A 16,530-nucleotide genomic window follows, 5' to 3' on the forward strand; every position below is an offset into this window, starting at 1 on the left:
TCAAAATGGACTGTTAGCATAAAAATAACTTTGCCCATATTTCTACACTGTTGGAAGAGAAAATATTAAGACATTTAATTTTATCTTAATCTCTTTCTAAATTTGTGTTATTTAAAATAGTTTAATTTTGAAAGTAATTTAATTATCAAAACATTACATATCTGAATGATAGCCATTAAATATGCCACAAATCTAGCACTGTACACTATCTTGGGTACTGTAACATAGGATTTTCCTGATGCCATTGCAAATGAATTTGATGTGACAACAAAAAGGAATCTGTCACAAAATATATATTGCAAGAGCATGGCCACACATTAAACTTGTTTGTCAGGTTACACTTTTTTCTTCTTTCTCATCTGCCAGATGACTGGTTGAGTCCCGTATGTGCAAATCTTTGCTATGCTCAATAATTGTGACCTTTCCTTCAAAGACTGCAGGCAAGTTCTTTTATCTCTACTTTTTCATCGTCTTCCTCCAATGATTTCATTCAAGACTATATTTGGTAATATTTAAAAGGACATTCTCTGGAGGTGTCCAAACCATCTTAATTGTTGTTTAAGAATTATAGCTATGATATCTTCTCTAAAACTCTTGCTTAACTCTTGCTCATTTGTTTTGTTTTGACCAGTGATCCTTATTTCTTTTTCTTAAGCATTTCATTTCGAGTACTCTTATTTTTCTGTATTTCTTTCTGTTTGAGTGACCAAGTCTCGACTCCATATATTGCTATTGGCATAATAATGGTTTTATAGTTTTAGTTTGAGGCTTTTTGAAATGCTGTTATTTTTCCATATTTTGTTTAATTTATTCATATTAGACCATCTTTTTAAGTCCGTATTTTGCTGTTTGTGTTGTTGAGGTTGTGAGTAATGAAATTGCCACGATATACATAAATTGCTTTACTTGTTCAAGTATGCGATTTTCTAAGTTTATTGACATTTTTTCTCCATATCCTCCTATTTTCATTGTTTTAGTTTTGCTTAGATTGATTTTCATTCCAAAAGTTTTGCATTCTTCATTTAAATTTTTTTCCCCCCATTCTGCAAGAATAATAATATCATCTGCTTATTTGATGTGGCTGATATTTGTGACATTTATTTGTAAACCTGGTTCTTCAGCTATGGATTTGCATATTTCTTCGAGATAGATGATAAATAAATTTGGTGAGAGTGGGCAACCCTGCATGACTCATTTTTTTTACTCTGAATTTCATCATCATCATCATCATGCTTTTCAAGGATATAAGCCTAGAGTGGCCTCTTCTGGCTTTAGAAGTCATCATTGAATCTCTTAGAGAATGTCCTGGTTTTCTTTTTTCTGATGGTTTGTAATTTAAAGCTTGTTTTGGTAATCTTTCTGTTTTCATTCTTTCAATATGTTCCATCCATTTATGTTTATATTTTTGAATTTTTTCTGTTACTGATTCCTGGTTTAATTCTTTAATAATTTCTTCATTTCTTTTGTGATTGAATAGGGTATATTTTGCAGTTTTTTCTCGTAAACTTCATTCAGCTGTTATTAATCTTTGTCTTTTTGTTTTATTGTCCAGATTTCACTTTCATACAATAGGACTGATAAGGCTAATGTATTGTATACTTTTAGTCTGGTTTTTTTTCCCAACTGGGTTAGGTTTAAATGTAGAGTTAATTACACCTGTTATTTTTAAATATTTTGCAATTTTTAGGTTTATATCTTTTTTATATGCAATCATACATCCTAGGTAGTTAAATGAATTCATCTATTCTAAAAGTTAGTTATCTATTACTTTTTTAGTTCTTATTGGATCTTGTTCTTTAAAAGCCATCGTTTTTGATTTTTCTGTTGATATTATCATTCCATAATCTTTGGCTGTCTCACTTAAATTTAAAATATCTCTCTGTAAGTTATCTTCAGAATTTGTAATTATTATTTGTTCATTAACAAAAAAGGAGAGTTTAAGTTCACAGTAGGAAAAAGTTTAATATCTCGATGAAAATTTTTATTCCATTTTATTATTATTTCATATAAATAAATATTAAAAAGAGTTGCTGCTGAAAGGAGACATCCCTGTCGGACTCTTTGGTTTATCTCTCTCTCAGATATGATAGTTCATAATTGAATCTTATTTGTATTTTGTATTTCTTTTAATTTAAATAAAATACTTCTTTTAACTTTATCAAATGCTCTTTCAAAGTCAATAAATATGTGTTTCTAAATTGTATTCTCTTCTATACTCTGAATCTGTCTGCTTTTGATTTACTAAATTTGACTGTTGCTTTCGCATCTTTATAATAATTTATAAAGGTTTATAGTTCTGAATCTAACACCATAGATTTTAAGATATTTATTATTTTGCCTGGTTCACTTTATGGTTACACTTTATGTTGACCAAAAATTTACTGGAAACAAATGAACCCACATAATAAATAGCATGTGCTTTCTTTTTGTGCAGTTTCACTTCCTTACTCTATTCACTACTTAAGTTTTATTTCTTATATTGCTGTTAATGTAGCTCTTATATTACAATAAAAAAGTCCATCTCTCAAAACCACATATACAACTTTGTACCTAATCATGAAAGATGCGAATGCCTGTGACCCACTCATCCATTTTTAATGAGAGTTCATTTGAATTCAGTCAGGCTGTATCATCTACAATCCTGCCCAGACTTATAGCTAAGATTGCAAACCATTATGGATTTATGGGGGAAGGGGAGATTGCTTATTCATGAATCAAGATATACTCCAAATTTGAAGTATAATTGAATCTGTACTAACTTGGAGTCCTTCTATATATTTTAATTTTATATTAAGAATTGCATTCATTTATTTCCTGGTTATTGTGTAAATGATTCTTATGATTTTGCATATTGATTAATGGTTATTTTAGTTTGACTTTTTTGTAGTATATAATTTTGCTAGTAATATTGTAATTAATAGTGTTTAGGAAAGGTAACAGACCATTATTTTTACTATATTAAAAAATTAGACTGATTATATAATTCTTTAAATTTGATTGTCATTAAGATATCATTTATATCTTTAAGGTATGGTCTAGTGGAATCAAAAATTAGGTTATTAATTGGCAATCTGGAGAGACATCCGTGTATTCAATTAGCCCATGTGAATCCAGAGCTGTTCACTCCAGTAGAACCTGAGGTGTAAGTTAATTTTCTACCTTCTGTTATGTAGAAACCAGAATATTATTACTTATTATCCAAAATTGTTAGCTGAGCATGCTGCCAGAAAATTTAATATGCTGTTTCATCATGTTATCTTATATATGTGTGTATGCACATGTGTACTTGTATTAAACCCCACATAAGAGAGGTCAAGAAACCTATAACATAGTGTCTTGGGGTCATGTGGCACCTGGCTAAGAAGAAAGAATATTACTATTACCAGAGACCTCCTGGGAGTCAGGGTGGACTCAGTGAGGGAGGCTGCCACATATAACCTACACCAGCTGATATACCTTTTCTTGAATTCATTCTCACTACCTACACATACCTCCAAACACAATACATTCCAGTCAAGCATAGCTCTGAGACAAAAATTTAGTTCTCCTCTTTCTTGACTGTGTTCATCCTAACTTCCATGGATATCCTCTTGTGCTCTCACCACCCTTCATAAAATTAAAATTTCAATCCGCTGGCACAGCAATCCCTCGATTGGTGCATTTTTGATTAGTGCATCATCTTTTTCGATATCTAAATTCGATTAGTGCACCTATATACATCTTAAAAACGAATGTTACAGATTTCAAAAATTTTCAATCTATACATTTTTTATGGCTAACTATTTAAAAAAATCACTCACCAGGATGAAATAATTTAGTTACCAATTTGAAACTTTTCACAAAGTTATTTTTTAATGGCATACTACACTATTTCCATGTACATTATGTTCCAAATTTGCCGCCAAAATTTATGTCGTCTGCTTTACATAGCATTTTGTTGAACATATCTCATGCAATTGTTTTCCTTACTTTTTTATTTTAAATTATTTTCCTAACCTTCATTAGTAAAAGAATTAGAGAGCAAAAAATAGAAGTGTGAAAATGATTCGAAAAGTAATCTCATTGGAAGAAAAACTTGAAATAATAAAGAAAAATGAACAAGGCGAGTTTAGAGCAGAGACAGGACAAGAACACAAAAATGGGTGAATCAACTGCTGAATACAAAGAGAAAGGTAAGGCTGCTTCAAGTTCATCATGCATGCACTCGAAATCAAAGTATTATAATGATTGAATTAGAGAGACTTCTTTTTACATGGATCGAAGATTGTAACCAAAAACGAATTCCGCTAAACACTGACCTTATTAAATCAAAAGCATTGTCTCTTTGTAACCTGGAAAGAAAGGGCTATCAATGATGGAAAAGAAGAATTCCACGTTAGTGCTGGATGATTTGAGTGTTTCAAAAAGCCTACATAATATTCTAATCACAGATAAGCTACAAGTGCAGATAAGGAGATATCCAGAGATTTTGAAGAAAATTGTGTAAGAAGGAGACTATTGTGATCAACAAATATTTAATGTCAATGAAACCGGGCCTTTTTTTTGGAAGCGAATGCCTTCTAAGATTTTTCTAGCCAAATCAGAGAAATCTCAGCCTGGTTATAAAGTCGAGTGAAATTACTGCTAGCAATATGCAAGCTGTTTGGAAGCACATTCTTCCACATTGTGCAAATGATTTTAGAGCAGTGGTGGCTTATACATAAGCACTGCGACACTGCAGCACCCCAAGGAAAAAATGAAAAAATTAAATTTTGTTTGTGTTTATAAATAATAACAATGCTTACAACATTATATAAATGCAATACAACATGTTAAAGGTTACAACTTACGTTTTGACATTGATTGAATAGTTAATAATTGGAATTGTTCGATTAACGCTTTAGATTACGAAACAGATGCACTGCAATCTAACGCAGTGTCAGAATTATCACATTCGGCCAATTGCAACTAGACTCGCTGATGTTCGTTTGCACTTCTCATTGCACGTTACAAGTGATTCCGACACTGCTCGTTTGGGCAGTGTATTTTATGGTTGCGGATGTTATTTCTGTGAGATACAAAACTTTTATTATTGGTGCGTGTTCGTGGTGAGGGTGAACTAGTTTTTGTAAATCATATTTTATTTTCTTAAAAGAACATATAATTATTTATTTATTATAGATACAAGGCTGAATTATGACGAGTGTCACTGTTCAAAATATGAAAAGAATTATATTTTTTCAATTATTGTTACATGAAACAAATGCACTGCGATCTAAAGCAGTGTGAGAATTATCTCACAAATTGCGGCTAGACTCGCCAATATTCGTTTATTGCACGTGACAAGTGATTCTGACACTGTTCGTTTGGGCAGTGTATCATATACTTGCGTGCATTATTTCTGTGAGATATGAAACTTTTATTATTGGTGTTTGTTCGTGGTGAGGGTGAAATACTTTTAATAAATCAATTTTTTAATATGTAAATTTATTTATTAATAAATTGGTTACTGATTAGGAAAAAAATAATTTTTTATTTTTTTTTTTATTTTGTATATGCAGCACCCCCACTTAAAATTTTAACTGGCCACCACTGTTTTAGAGACTTTTCAAATGGATCTAAGTTAATTAAATCTCATTCTGAGAAGTTGAGTGATTCTGACCTGCTAAATTTAGATACACAGCAGGAAGATCTTGAAGAATATGAAGAAAATTTAATCACTGACAAACCCAAAGAGGTTTCACAGAAACAGTTTGAAAATAGTTTTCGTACAATCGAAGTTTTTAAGCAGCAATGCTTAGAAGCTGACCCTGGTGAAGAGAGAACCAGTAAAATTTGCAAGAGGCAGTAGGGCCATACTGTCAGTTGTATGAAAAAAAGAAACAGAATACCCGCCAAACTACGTTAGCTCAATTCTTTGTTAAGAAGCAGAATAATAAATTTATATTCTGAATATGTTTTTTTGTCTTACAACTTCATGGTTTTCCTTTAACTAAACCCTGAGACATACCCTAATTCTTTTATATAAAAAAAAAAAAAAAAAATTAAGGGTCAAAAAAGAAATCTGAGGAACGAATTATACATTTTCCCATAGTTATTATATTCGATTAGTGCCTTTTCGATTAATGTGCCTTTAAAGAACACATTAGGCGCACTACTAATTGAGGGATTGCTGTATTGTACATATCTCAGGAGTTTTATGAGATGGTGATATACATTCCTCTTTCTTCTGTATACTAGTGTCATCTGCCATCCACAAATTTTCAATCTGTCCTCATAATCTACATTTCACAGTCCTGATATAATTTTTAACACACTCCCTTGCACTCTCTTCACTGTATATGCATTACCATGGAGACCAGATCTACACACAATAGTTCATGTGAAGTCACATCAACGTCTTGTAAAGAGGCAATTCCTTATCCTTACACGATGATCTTTTAGCAATTATTCTCTAAGTTGTATTTGCAATTTTTGATATATAACTCTTGAACTTATCTAATAAAATTCAAAGAATCCTATCATGATCAGTTTTTTCTAGCATAATCATCATCATCTAATTCCTGACATGTACCATCAAGGGGTTGTATTTGCAATTTTTGATATATAACTCTTGAACTTATCTAATAAAATTCAAAGAATCCTATCATGATCAGTTTTTTCTAGCATAATCATCATCATCTAATTCCTGACATGTACCATCAAGGGGTGTATATTGGATATTGTGATAGTATTACATGAAGAACTTACCTCATTACTAACTTCCTATCTACAGTTTTCCTCTAAATCAATCTGTTATCAGTCAAGACTCCAACATTACCAGATCTTATATTTCTGTCTTCTAAGGCAATTGTTGCTGTATCAATCAACCTATATCTTGGTCTTCCTCCAGGTCTTTTTCCTGCCATGGAAGAGAACACTTCTTTTGCTAACACATTCCTGGATTCTAATAATAAAGTTCTTTCCTAATATCCTTCTTTTTAATATGATATTGCTATTGATGCCATCTGTTCATGCTACTAATCTTTCTTAGGGCTCTCATATCTGTGGTCTCTAGTCTTTTTTGTCAAGTGTTTTATTTCTAACCATCCAAGTTAAAATTGGTTTGAACACTGTCTTGTATATAGCTAATTTAATGTTTTGACTAATTTTCTCTTATTCCATCAAATTTATTCATTTGACTTCCTATTCATTTGACATACCAGCTTTGTTGATTCTGTTTTCTATTTCCATATTTAATTTACCGTGTACACTCAGAATCGTGCCTAAGTAGCTGAAATGTTTTACTTGTTCAATAGGTTCTCCATTCACAATATATTTGATATTTTCAGTGTTTCTGCCTATTTTCATTGCCTTTGTCTTGTTATTGCTGATTTTCATACCAAATTTATCATCATCAAATTCCTAACATGTACCCTCAAGGGGTGTACAGGATATGATAGTACTACATGAAAAATTTACATCATTACTAACTTCCAATCTACAATTTTCCTCCAGATCAGTCTATTACTTGAATCTAAGTTAATTAAATCAAGACTCCAATATTATCATTATCAGATCTTATATTTCTATTGTCTAAGGCACATTGTACCGTATCAATCCACCTATATCTTGGTCTTCCTGTGGGTCGTTTTCCTGCCAACCTGCCAGAGAACACTTGTTTTGGTAATCTTTCCTTGCCCATTCTGTTTAAGTGACCATACCACCTGAGATTAGTTCTGCTAACGCACTCCTGGATGCCAACAATGTCAAGTTCTTTCCTAATATCCTCGTTTTTAATATGATATTGCCATTGATGCCATTGGTTCACGCCTCTAATCTTTCTCAGGACTCTCATATCTGCGGTCTCTAGTCTTTGGTCAAGTGTTTTACTTCTGACCCAGCTCTCAGATCCATAAGTTAAAACTGGTTTGAACACTGTCTTGTATACAGCTAATTTACTGATCTGACTAATTTCTCTCTTATTCCATATGAATTTATTCAATTGACTTCTTACCATACCAGCTTTTGCTGATTCTGTTGTCTATTTCCATATTTAATTTACCATCTTCACTAAAATCATGCTTAAGTAGCTGAAATGTTTTACTTGTTCCACAGTTGACATTTTCAACAATTCGACCTATTTTTATTGTCTTTGTCTTTTTAATGCTGACCTTCATACCATATCTATTACAACAGTTATTCAATTTAGTCAGGGAATCTTGCAAACTTGTAGCGGATTTATTTAGAAGTATAACATCGTCCGCATAAAGAAAAGAGCTGATATTAACATCTCCAATTCTGATATCATGTTTAATACCACTTTCCTTCATAATGTGATCCATATAGATAATGAATAACAGAGGGGATAATGTACATCCTTGTCACACCAGATTTAACATTAAACCATCTTCCTGTACATCCTTCAATTCTAACTGCTGACTTAAAACTCAAATACGGACTAAGTATTGCTTGATATAATGCACCATTGACACCATATAACTGTAGCGTATTGAATAACTTCTCTCTTGGCACCTTGTCGTATGTCTTTTCCAGATCGACAAAACTTAAATACAGATCTTTGTTATATTCCCATGCTTTCTTGATTATTTGTCATAAAGTGAAGATCTGATCCTGACAGCTTCTATTTGGCCTGAATATCCAGCTTGTTCTTCACCAAGCTTTTCTTCCACAATTCTTCTCAACCGTTTCTCAAGTATACTTGTATAAATCTTGCCAGGAACACTCAGTAGTGAAATACCTCTGTAATTCTCACATTCAATTTTATTTCCCTTTTTATAAATGGGCACTATTAGAGCTCTACTCCAATCATCGGGAATTCATCCCTCTGTCCAGGCTTTCTGAACTATGCAGTGCAGCCACTGTAAGACTTTTATACCACCATACTTCAGCATTTCTGGTCGAATATCATCTACTCCTGCTGCCTTTCCACATTTCAATCCTTTGATGGCTTTTTCTACTTCAAGTATGGATATGAATTTCTGACTGTATGCCTGTTGAGTGTTTTTTTCCACTGTGCTATCACTGCTTGTTTCATTTAGCAATTTTTCAAAGTAATTACTCCATGCTTCAAGGATATCTTTTTCTACTGTTTTCATGTCACCTTTATCACTCTAACTCCTTTTTTTGCACTCTTTTCTCCATTTCTAAACTTCTTCAATAACCTCCAGAATATCTTGCCACCTTCTTGATATCTGTTTTTTATGTTCTTACCAAAGCCCTCCCATGACTTTTGTTTAGCTAGTTTTACACAGTGTTTCGCTTTCTTACATTTGTCTCTGTATTCTCTAAGAACAAAAGCTGACTTATTTGCCAGGAACTTTTGATATGATTTCTTCTTTTCCTTCATTGCCTCTTTAACTTCCTCTGTCCACCATGGAGTCCTGATTTTTCTATCCTTGCAGAAATCCTCACCACATGCCTCTCTTGCTGAATCAGTCAGGGTTTACTTCATGGCTTGCCACTGAATCTCCAAGGTTTGGTTGCTGTTCTCAAACTCTTTCATGTTTTCTTCCATAATCTTTGTGTATTTTAGTCTACAGTTCACATCTGAGAACTGCTCAACTTTTATTCACTTTAAAACTTTCTTACATGTTATTCTTTATTTTAATATGAAATTCAATTTTATCCTGCTCAAGACTAAATAGTGATCACTTCCAATTTCAAATCCTCTGTACACTCTGGTGTCCTGCACCATGGAGAAAATATCACTATCAACAATAACATTGTCAATGAGACTTGTCTTATTCATTGCCTCTTCTCTCCATGTGAATTTGTGCACATCTTTATGTTGGAACATGGTGTTAGTAATAACCAGTCCATGTCCTGAGCAGAAATCCAGCAGGTATTTGCCATTATTATTAGCTTTGCTCTATTTTCCAAATTTTACCAAAATATTTTTGTATGTCTCACAATCATTTCATACTCTGCTATTCAGATCCCCAACAAGGACCAGCTTTTCCTTTTTCTTTGTGTCAGTTGCTTTTTGTAAAGCATCAAAAAATTCCTCCACTTCTACCTTAGTAGAACCTTCTGTGGCACCATAGGCATAAGTAAGTCTCATTCTCCAGTTCCCCATTCTCATATTTGCCCACATCACTCTACTTGAGACTGCCTGCCATTCAAGAAGATTAGCCTCGTATTTTGTGTTGAATACTATGGCTACATCTTCTTTTCCTTTATTGTCGTTGCCTGAATATAACATTTTGCATTTATTGCTCAGAAAGATCTCGCCAGTTTTTTCTCTTTTTTGTTTCAGTCACCTGTATTATGTCGATCTGGTACTTATCTAATTCCTCAGCTAGCTCCATTTCTTTGCCATTCAGGCTTCTTATGTTGATAGTACCGATCTTTAACTCTGGTGATGTTGAGTTGGGGTGTATTCTCGGATTTGTTCCAGTAGCTGACTTTTCGCTGTACGCCCTGGTTCCCTGGTGAAAACAACTGGGGCCTTGTTTAACCGGGTGACGCCTCAGCCGGCATGAAATTTTGTAATGTTGTACCATCATTTTGCATTTTGGTTTAAGCCAATAAGAATACAATTTGGTTGGCTAAATCCCAAATTGCTAGGCCATCCTCGTTCGTTCAGTATCCAGGTAGATACCCAACAGGGTGCACCAGGAGAAGGTGAGGATTGGACATTGGGTCAGAAGTCCTAGTCGGTTCATTTTAGTCAGGGAATCTTGCAGTCTTGTACTAGATACCAAGTATCGCTTGATTTATTTAAAAGTATAACATCTTCATGAAGTAAAGTGCTGAGATTAACATCTCCGATTTTGATATCAGGTTTAATACCGCTTTCCTTCATAATGTGATCCGTATAGATAATGAATAACAGAGGGGATAATGTATATCCTTGTCTGACACGAGATTTAACATTAAACCATCTTCCTGTATTTCCTTCAGTTCTAACTGCTGACTTACAATTCAAATAAAGACTAAGGATTGCTTGATATAATGTCCCATTGACACCATGTGACTGTAGAGTTTTGAATAGCTTTTCTCTTTCACGTCATCATATGCCTTTTGCAGGTCCATAGAACTTAAATACAGATCTTTATTATATTCCCACGATTTTTCAACTATTTGTCATAAAGTGAAAATGATCCCTACAGCTTCTATTTGGCCTGAATCCAGCTTGTTCTTCACCAAGCTTTCCTTCCACAATCCTTCTCAACCATTTCTCAAGTATATTTGCATCTAGCACAATCTCGCTAATATGATATGCTATTGGATATATCATTACACTTCTGTGAATTACTTTACATTTACTAGCATTGAACTGACAGCTATTTTCACTTGCCCATAATTCCAGCCTATTCAAATCAAATTGCAAGTGCTGCATGTCTCCTTTCAAATTGTTCCTAGTGTCCTTAATGTAAAGATTGAAAAACAATGGATCCAATACGGAGTATACTGCTGGTCACTTAAATCTTGCAGAATCCTACTCCATACACCACTTTTTTTTATATATATATGTCAGTAGTCATCTTCTTATCCAAGCTAGTAGCTTATAATCCTTCACCTTTTGCAACAGCCTTCCATGGTGTATCCATTCCCATTATGTAACTCAAACGTAACATAATTCTGAAATGTGAGCAAGTTGCTGCCCAAACATGACTTTGCCTTAGTAAACCTATGTTCTTTGTAAGGTATGGATTTGCTGTTAACTCATTTCGATTTCTGAGCTCTTTTTTTCAAAATTTTTTCAACTTTTTTCAAAATCTTCACCAGTTCTCCCAAGATACTGATAGATCGATAGTTAGACATCATTCTTTCTATCACCCTTATGCAACATGGGATTATCATAGTCTTTCTCTTTACACTTGATGACAGCTAGTGTATCTAGCTTTGAGAGCCTGTAATTCTGGGGCCTTGTCACCAAAACTGCAAACTCCACCACCTTATTTTGTGATACTCCCTACCATTTGTATACAGGCATAATGCTTTGTCTCCACCCTTGTATGCCTCTATGGTCTGTATGACTTTGTTGTACAACTTGCAGGTCTGTTTTATCTTATGCATCACTTCTGCATATATTTTTGCACATATTTAATCAGTCTGAATTGGGCATATATGCAGTCATCATTTTGTGAAATCTCTGTGATGCTCATTTGTATCATTAACACAGTTGCAAATTGAATAACTCTTACGGATACATTCTCACAATTCCCGTTGTCATGATCTAGTTTCATTGACTCCATAGGTATCGTACCAATAACTAATTTCTCTACACTTCTGATACTAAATGCATTCAAGTTCAGCCCCTTCCCCTTATATAAATCGATTCTTCCCTGAAACTACTCCAACCATTCCTTATATGCAGTCTGTGCATTGAATCATTTGCTATCCTATCCTCTTTTTTTTCCCTCTTAATTTGCTACTATTATATTTTGGTAATATACCAACCGTCTTCACTTTCTCACTATTCGCTCTCCTTTCTTTCAGCAGTTATTTTATATCATGTCTCGTACTGCATGTATGCTAATTAAATAATTTGCTCATCTAACAACTATCAGCTTATGCATTATTGGTGCCATTTTGTGGCACTGCTTTAATTTATATCATCTCACCCAATAGGAAATACACCAAATGCAATGAAATCATGAAAATCAGCTGTAATTTACTAAAAAAAAATAATAATAATTTTTCTTAGAAAAACAGATAAAAATTAACTGTTTTACCCAAGCATTAAACAAAGAACTTCACAATATAGCTTCAAATCCAAATATATTAATGTGTTTCTTGTTAAACAGGAGGTTGTATTCATTTCACAACAAAATGCTGCTATGGTGAAGGCTGTTCCAAAAACAGAGATAGATGGGAATAAAGGAAGAAGCAAGAAAAATTGATAAGTTTGGAGTTGAAGTATATGTATGTTGACTGGTGGATGTTTGTGTTCATAATATTCATCTGCTTGGAGGAAAGCAGAGGAGTGGCAGTAGCTGTGAGAAAGTCTTTGGGAGAATGGTCAACTATTAGGTAGGTTGCAGTCTTCTGTATACACCGGGATTCTTTGGGAGGTGTTAGGTGTATCATCAAATGTGAAAACAATATTCCAAGATGTCAGTTTTGGGATTTATAAAGTGTTAAAAGTTGAGCAGAAGAAAGGTAGTGTTTTAATGGAGAAAAAATTTTGCACTCTGAGCAGACTATCAGTGTAATCTGTTTATGATAGGATAATGTAGATGTGAAAGTTAACTCAAGAAGGGAGAACTGATCTTGACTGTAAATTGGATCATTATCAAAAGTATGAGGAGGGGGAAGTATGATCTTTTCTCCATATAAGACAGGACTGCATTTTGATAGAATTGAAATTCAGTAGATTATCTTCATTCCACTTGGAAATTTTTAGGAGATCATTGTCTAAGACATTGTTATGGAAGATTTTGAAGCTTGAATCAGTTGAATACCATAAGGTTTCTCAAATGAAAAAGAGGAATGGAAAATATTGTCATACAGATCCATGAATGGGATTTGAAGTTAGTGGGAAAAGGCATTAATGTTTAAAAGGAAGAGTATAGGTTAGAATACAGAACTCTGGAATACTACAACATTGATAAAGAAATCTGATGATAGAAAGCTGGCTATCCAATACCAAAGGCAGGAGGGTAACTATAAGATCATAGTTGTTGAGAAGGCATCAGTGCCAGACATGATCAGATGCCTTGGATGTATCAAGAGTTCCTACTTGAGTTTTCCAAATTTTGAGTCCAAAGGTGGATAAGGTTAGCAAGGAAGTCTGCTATAGAATGAGAAATGTGAAATCCACGATGGTGAGGACTAATTTTCTGATAGCTCTCCAGGTAGTGAAGAACTCAGTTATGGATGACCTTCTTCATTGCTTTCAAAAGTTGAGGTGAGGGCAGTGGAGCAATAATTGGCCAACTTTCATCTCTTTTTTTTTAAAGGGATAAATTGGATAATAGCTTGCTTCCATGCTGTTGGATAGGTGCCAGTTGAATATGATAGCTTATATAGGTGCTATCATAGGATGAGTGTTAATTCTGCGGGCACAAGTTTTGAGCCCAACTGTGAGGATGCAATCTGGACCAGAAGCCGTATTAGTATCAAGACTACTGAAGATTTTTCTGATGTCTTTCTGGTAAGAAATCAGATGATTCATGCTGTGAGCAGGTCTTGGTTTAGCAGGAAGTGATATGCTTTAGTTATTTACAAGTGTCAGTGGAAAAGAGTGATGCCAAAAGGTTTGCTTTATCTTTGGGTTATGTCACCATGGTGACTTAATCCAAAGAGACATTGATATTTTTAAATTAGATGCATGAAAGCTCTTATGGAGTGGTTTAGCAAAGAAATACAGCATTGTGCCCTACTTACTTAATTTAACTTCGAAATTTTTGGGTAGATCTCCTGCATACCACCCATTCTTAAGTACCAAGCTTCTTCTACTGCAAGTAAAAGCCCACAGCAAATGGAGCTGTCCATATCAGTAGTAGTAGACCATCTGACTTCATTCCCTGACAGAATGACACCATGCTGTGGTGATCATCAATTACTCAGCCATATGAAATGTGCTTGACGGGAAAAATATGAATTTTTCACAGATACTGATTTCCTATGGTTTTTCGTTCTGTTCTTCTTACTTTGTGAGAAATTGATAGTCATAAATAGTGAGAAACAAAAAAGAACATAATGGACTGATTTCAGTGCTGTGAAATAAACTAAGAAGTAACTGTTTTAGTTTAGCCCTCCACATGAATATATTTCTTATTATTTTATTAATTTATTATTATTACTACTACTATTTTACATAATTTGTTTTTCAGAGGCAGTTTTCAGTCAATGTGGTTTATTGGACTACAGTTCGCAAAGACTGAAAATGTGAATGTTGATTTAACTTATGATATTCAGACTTTTACAGACACAGGTTAGTATTTATTATTATTATTATTTTAATGAAATAATAAGTGTGCTTGTTCTTTTTAATACAAAACAAGACCATTGAGAAAGTGTGGAAATGATGCAAAAAAAAACGTAATTTGATTCAGTACATCACTAACAATTTAAACACACTAGACAAAAAAATTATGGTGATTGAAACATCTACATAATTTTAAAGTTGATGAACATAAAGAGTCATACATATAGGTAGAGTAAAACTGCTGGAATATGATTGTGGGTGTCAGAGGGTATGTTTAATGCATCTGTAGCATTCTATATTCTCTTTTACCGGTACAACCATGGGTCATAAAGGTGACATTACCAAGTAGCAAAAGGGTGCGATTTGTTTTTGGCTGAGAACATGGACGTTCTTTGCAAGAGGTAGCAAAGTTTGTTGGAGTGAAATAAACTAAGAACCCACAGTCAGTAGTGTCAATTTACAGTGGAAGAAGTATGGAAGCTATCACTGTAGTTGGAGCAACTGTGATAGAAGCTCTATGATGACAAATTGGGATCGCAGGCGTTTGGCATAACTAGCAACAGCTGAACTTTTCAGACTAGTCAAGAACTGCTTCAACAGTACAATGCTGGACCCAATAAATCAGTTTCAGAATGAACGCTACGGAGAGAACTACAAAAGGTTTGTAAAAATTTTAAGTCATGTTGCCTAGATATGTTCTAAGTTAACAACTGTCCAGAAAAAAAAAATCGTCTTGCTTGGACAAAACAGCATTGTCACTGGACCATTGACCAATGGAGATGAATAATATGGTCCGATGAATCCAGATTCTGCTTGTACCCCAATGATAGCTGCTCCAGGATCATGCAGAAGGCTGGAGAAGCATTTAATCCCCAAATGGGTCAAAGAGCTGTGCAGAAAAGAGGTAGTAGTGGCATGTTTTGGGGCTGTATTTCAAGCACTGGAGTTGGCCAGTTTGTTGAAGTGTCCAATTGTATGAAATCTATGGATTATCTGACACTTTTAAATAATGAAGTACTGCCATTTGTCCAGTTTTTAGAACAAGGACACATGGATCCTGAGTCTCAAGGTGATACCTCTCATGCCCACCGAGCTAGAATTGTGCTGGATTGATTTGCATTGGTTTACATGAGAAAGACTCCACATCTTAATTGACCAGCCAATTCACCTGATCTGAATGGTATTGAAAAAATCTGGGACATGTTAGAAAGGGCCATAAAGAAGAAACATCAACACCCTGCAAATTTGCAGAATTAAGAGATCTTTTAATTGTGCTATTTTAATCATATTGACAGCATACAAAAAAAAAAGCTGTAATTAAAGCAGGTGGTGATATAATTCCATATTAAGGAATAAAGTTTGCATTCCATAATTTTTTGTCTGGTGACACAAACACATGATATATTAAATACTGGATAATGTCATGTCATTTTTTAATTTTTTACTCTGAAGTATAAAATTTCATTGAAAACATATCCACTATTGCCATGACCTAGCTTAGTATTGCAGTCAATAAGACATTCATGATATGCCATATTTTTAAGTATATATATTAGTTTATTTTTATGGTATTGATTACAACACAGAATAATAAGAAAATAATATTTATTAACTTATTAGCTGACATTTCACTGGTATTATATCATTCAGAGCAAAAGAACAGTTCACGA

General features: G+C 33.8%; 1 protein-coding gene across 2 annotated transcripts in view; it reads left to right on the top strand.

Moving 5' to 3' along the window:
• Positions 1–16,530, top strand: part of hrg (poly(A) polymerase hiiragi) — a 374,011-nt gene that overhangs the window by 288,328 nt on the left and 69,153 nt on the right. For both annotated transcript variants that reach the window (XM_090407503.1, XM_090407502.1), the window contains exons 14-15: positions 3,029–3,142; positions 14,766–14,866. In XM_090407503.1, coding sequence (XP_090263629.1) covers positions 3,029–3,142; positions 14,766–14,866 — 215 coding nt within the window. The remainder of the gene's footprint in view (positions 1–3,028; positions 3,143–14,765; positions 14,867–16,530) is intronic.

The sequence above is a fragment of the Typopeltis vanoorti genome, chromosome 17 (assembly GCF_054136105.1).
Source record: "Typopeltis vanoorti isolate ZY-2024b chromosome 17, IOZ_Tvanoo_1.0, whole genome shotgun sequence".
Classification (NCBI taxonomy): domain Eukaryota; kingdom Metazoa; phylum Arthropoda; class Arachnida; order Uropygi; family Thelyphonidae; genus Typopeltis; species Typopeltis vanoorti.